We start from the raw sequence: 5,000 nt of genomic DNA, 5'->3' as shown, positions 1-5,000 counted from the left end.
AGCCATCTCAGCTTTTTGTCAAGAAAGAATCTCGTTGACGGAGTTTTATACGTTGGGTTTCTTACTCTCTCTCTCTCTGCGTCGCTCTTTTTCCAGGGCCCGATTGGTCCAGTAGGTGAGACGGGTGTGGCAGGACCTCAGGGGCCTCAGGGACCTCAAGGACCCAGCGGGAGGTCCATCATCGGGCCGCCGGTGAAAACACAAGGACGCACACACACACACACACACACACACACGTTGATGTACTGTTCTGACGCTGGTGTTCTCCCTGGTGTTTCAGGGAGGTCAAGGAGAGAGAGGAGAGAAGGGGGATGCCGGACTCCAGGGGCCACAGGTGAAATTTACACACTAACCTAATACCCTACCTATCTTGGGGTACCAGGTACCCTTCACCAGGGTCTTCATTCGGGTACCTTATACCCTACCTACCTTGGGGTACCAGGTCCCCTTCACCAGGGTCTTCATTCGGGTACCTAATACCCTACCTACATTGGGGTACCAGGTACCCTTCACCAGGGTCTTCATTTGGGTACCTAATACCCTACCTACCTTGGGGTACCAGGTACCCTTCATCAGGGTCCTCATTTGGGTACCTAATACCCTACCTACCTTGGGGTACCAGGTACCCTTCACCAGGGTCTTCATTTGGGTACCTAATACCTTACCTACCTTGGGGTACCAGGTACCCTTCACCAGGGTCTTCATTTGGGTACCTAATACCCTACCTCCCTTGGGGTACCAGGTACCCTTTATCAGGGTCTAATACCCTACATTGGAGTTTTTGCCACCCTTCATTAAGGTCTTCATTGGTGTCTTCATCAATGCTACTACCTAGTACTACCTACTTTAATACACTACATCAAGGTACCTAATGCCCTTCATCAGGGTCTTCTTCAGGGTTTTCTTCGGGTAACCAATACCCTACATCAGGATATTACGTACCCTGATCAAGAGTATAATATCACTTGATGTAGGGTATTGAATACCCCCTTCATTAGGACACCAAATACTCTTCATCAGGGTCTTCTTCAGGGTAATTACCTAATACCCTACCTACCCTTCCTCAGGGTCTTATACCCTACATCTGAGTCTTTGCCACCCTTCATTAAGGTCTTCATTCAGGTCTTCTTCATCAGGGCTACTACCTACTACCTAGTACTACTTTAATACCCTACATCTGAGTCTTTGGCACCCTTCATTCAGGTCTTCATTCAGGTCTTCATTTGGGTCTTCTTCATCAGGGCTACTAATACTCTTCATCCGCCATTTTCTTCAGGGTAGGAACCTAATACCCTACATAAGGGTTCCTAATACCCTGGTGTGTATTAGGTACCCTTATGTAGGGTATTGGGTACCTCATACCTGATACATAATTCGGGCCCGAACGATATATAGATAGGCCTCATAATATAAACTTGTGAAATGTTGTGATAAAAATAAAAATAAACATTTTTAAAGGGAAAATGAAAACTCCACCAGCGACTTCACAAACAAACAATAGAAAACAACAAAGTATTTGTGGAGCTTTGCTTCCTGTCCCTTGCTGTGTTGTTGTGCCCACGTACCGAGCCCACGTGTACGACGCCACGTCACCTCAAAACCAACCATTACCTCCCTACTGTAAATCACTGCTTTGATTCAACCTTTTGGGAAGAAGCAGCTGTCACATGTGAATAATGGCGCCATTTGCAAAAGGTTCCAATTAAGGTCCCACTCGTTCCAAGCGCTCGCTCTTTATTCCTCAACTTGCCAACGCAAAGAGCAGAGCGCTTCAAAACACAACACTAAATACTAGATACACCCGTTAGCGGTGAAAGGTTTGAGCGGACCTACTTGAAGACCATGTTTCTCCTCACGGTGCTTTCAAATATATTGTTTATATTTTACTATGTTGACGATACACGTATTTATTCAAACAGACGTTCATAAGTAAATAGCATTTTAACATTTTCTAAAATATGATGTATTATACTTATATTTTATTTATATTTTATATGATTATATATATATCTATTTGTAAAATCTTTCATGTAAATTTGTATTTTATTCAGAAAATATATTTTCAAAGGCGTTTAGCAATTTACAATTGGCAATTTGCAGTGAAAGGATGCTTTGGAAACAGAAACACAGACAGCAAATCCAAACAAGCTTTGAATGAAAAATACCTGTTTAGCTCTTTTATTATTCTAAAGCCAAACTTTGCTGTTAAATGAATAATAAGTAAATAGATCAATCCTCAGAAATGCTCGATACAATTCACTACATTTGATACAGTAACTTTTTTTTTTACATTTTTCACAATTTGATATTTATCAAATTGGATTGGCCTAGACACAGTCACATTCAGATTCAATTCATCAATTCTTTGGTTGAGGGTCAGTCTGGGATCAGTCCAGGGTCTTTTTGGGGTCAGTTTAGGGTCAGTCTGGGGTCATTCTAGGGTCAGTCTATGCTTTTTTGGGGGTCAGTTTAGGGTCAGCCTCGGGACAGTCTGTGTCAAGGTCATTACCATATGCCTTGGTCGTTATGTCATGCCAAGGTCATTATATAATGCTAAGGTCATTAGGTCATGTCAAGGTCATTATGTAATGCCAAGGTCATTAGGTCATGTCAAGGTCATTATGTCATGTCAAGGTCATTATGTCCTGTCATGATTATGTGACTTTGTTCCAGGGAGTTCCCGGAACACCTGGAGCTCTGGGGAGAGACGGTCAAGCTGGACCACGGGTGAGTTCTTCCACCTGAAACCCCCTAAAACCTGCTGTTCACTGCCCCCTACTGGTCCACAAGGGTGCTACGGGGGCCGCCAAATCATTGTCTAAGCACATTTTTCTGAAGTTATATTTACTTTTATCAAAAATGTTTAAACCTGATAAATCATGGTCATTAATCTAATTGATTTGGATTACTCAATTTTCAACGTGTCCTTCTTTGCCTTCTAAGGGTCCATGAGGAAGTGCAAGTACATATTTGAATATACTGTATGTATTGTGAAAAACGAATTTCCTGGAATGTTTCTGTAAATCTTTGAAAGAACGCTGCGCCATGATTATAATATGTTTTGAAATATATTGCTTATTCAAATGTATTTCACTTTTCTTTCTAGGGGTTTACAGGCAAAGACGGCCCCCCAGGAAGACAAGGATCCTCAGGGTCAATAGTATGTATTCTATCTATCTATCTATCTATCTATCTATCTATCTATCTATCTATCTATCTATCTATCTATCTATCTATCTATCTATCTATCTATCTATCTATCTATCTATCTATCTATCTATCTATCTATCTATCTATCTATCTGTCCATCTATCCATCTATCTATCTATCTATCTATCTATCTATCTATCTATCTATCTATCTATCTATCTATCTATCTATCTATCTATCTATCTATCTATCTATCTATCTATCTATCTATCTATCTATCGATCTATCTATCTATCTATCTATCGATCTATCTGTCGATCTATCTATCTATCTATCTATCTATCTATCTATCTATCTGTCTATCTATCTATCTATCTATCTGTCTCTCATTCTTCTTCTCATCTAATTTTCTGTCCGGTGGGCTGTAGGACGGTCACACTGACAATGGCTCCCCATTCAACTCGTAGTTTTCTGTTTATTATTGTTTTTGTTGTGTTTATTGTTGTACATGCTGCACTCTGGCTCATACAGTATGATGGACACTGTTGGATATTCCTTCGTCACTGAAAACAGACTATTTCTCAACTTACCGGAGTAAATGCTGCGATCCCTTTGTCCTGCTGCCGCTGCCTTCCCCAACTCACCGACAGAAGAGAAACAAAAGAGGCAAACGCACCGGTGTCCGATGCAGATCTCAGACGGGATACTGCAACCCGCCTTTACCAAGCGTTTTACTGGCAATGCTTCAATCCCTGGACAATAGAATGAACGAGCTACACGCATGGATTAACTTTGCAAACTGCTTCGTGCTGGAGTTTACGGAGACCTGGCTGGACCCTTCAGTGCCTGACTTGGCCGTTACTCCGGCTGGATTTTCCATCTACTTTCAGGGCAGAACCAGAGTCAGGTAAAGGGAGAGGCGGGGAGAACGTCTGCATTATGCTTTGAGCTCTCGCTGGGGTTCAGATGCAGCGGTACTTTCAACACACTGCTCACCAAACCTGGAGCTCTTAACTATAAAAGTCTGTCCCTTCTACCTTCCTCTGGAACTCAGCTCACTTTAATCACAGCAGTCTACATACCCCGCAGGCGGATAAAACACACGCGCTACAGAAATTATATCAATGGATGAGGGAACGCTCACCCTGAGGCAGCTTCTACCGTTGTTGGTGACTTCAATAAGGCTAATATGAGGGAAGTCTTGCCTAAATATCACTCGCACACTAACTTTCCTACCCCTGGTGATCAGACTCTTGAACATTGTTATTCTCAGCTACAGGACATCTACAAGCCCCAGATCCCACCTCCATTCTCCTCCTCCCAACCTACAGACAACGGCAAAAACAGGAAAAAAAAACTGTTCTTCGGGCAGCTCAACGCTGGAGTGAAGAAGGCAGATGAGGTGGACTGGCAGATGTTCTGTGTTGCATCTGAGCGACATTAATGAAAACACAGACTCAGCCTCAGCCTACATCTCCAAGTGCAACGATGCCGTCGTCTTGAAAGTCAATGTTAGGACATTCCCCTACCAAAATCCCCGGGTGAATGGTGATGTCGGTAGAAAGCTCAGAGCGTGCGCCTCTGCCTATTGCTCTGGGGACCTGGAGACCTTGAGGAAGTCCAGATATGACCTATGCAAAGCCATCAGAGATGCCAAAAGAGACTATAAGAACAAGTTGCAGTCTAACTACCACAGCTCCGATTCCAGACTCATGTTTTGTGGACTGCCTTCCATCACAGATTACAAAGGGAGATATAGCAGTGATGCCCAGGCCACTGCCTCTCTTCCCAACGAGCTCAATACCTTCTGTGCACAGTTTGAGGTGAGAAACATCATCCCTTCTGTGAGG

The 5,000-nt window shown here is 43.0% G+C and overlaps 1 protein-coding gene across 2 annotated transcripts in view; it reads left to right on the top strand.

The window, feature by feature from the left end:
* Positions 1-5,000, top strand: part of col14a1b (collagen, type XIV, alpha 1b) — an 85,336-nt gene that overhangs the window by 69,761 nt on the left and 10,575 nt on the right. For both annotated transcript variants that reach the window (XM_080007189.1, XM_080007188.1), the window contains exons 38-41: positions 97-192; positions 281-334; positions 2,674-2,727; positions 3,107-3,160. In XM_080007189.1, the coding sequence (XP_079863315.1) occupies positions 97-192; positions 281-334; positions 2,674-2,727; positions 3,107-3,160 (258 nt within the window). The remainder of the gene's footprint in view (positions 1-96; positions 193-280; positions 335-2,673; positions 2,728-3,106; positions 3,161-5,000) is intronic.

This window comes from Zeus faber, assembly GCF_960531495.2.
Source record: "Zeus faber genome assembly, chromosome: 1".
NCBI classification, from domain to species: domain Eukaryota; kingdom Metazoa; phylum Chordata; class Actinopteri; order Zeiformes; family Zeidae; genus Zeus; species Zeus faber.
The sequence above is the reverse complement of the archived record's forward strand: the minus strand, read 5'-3'. Positions and strand labels throughout refer to the sequence as shown.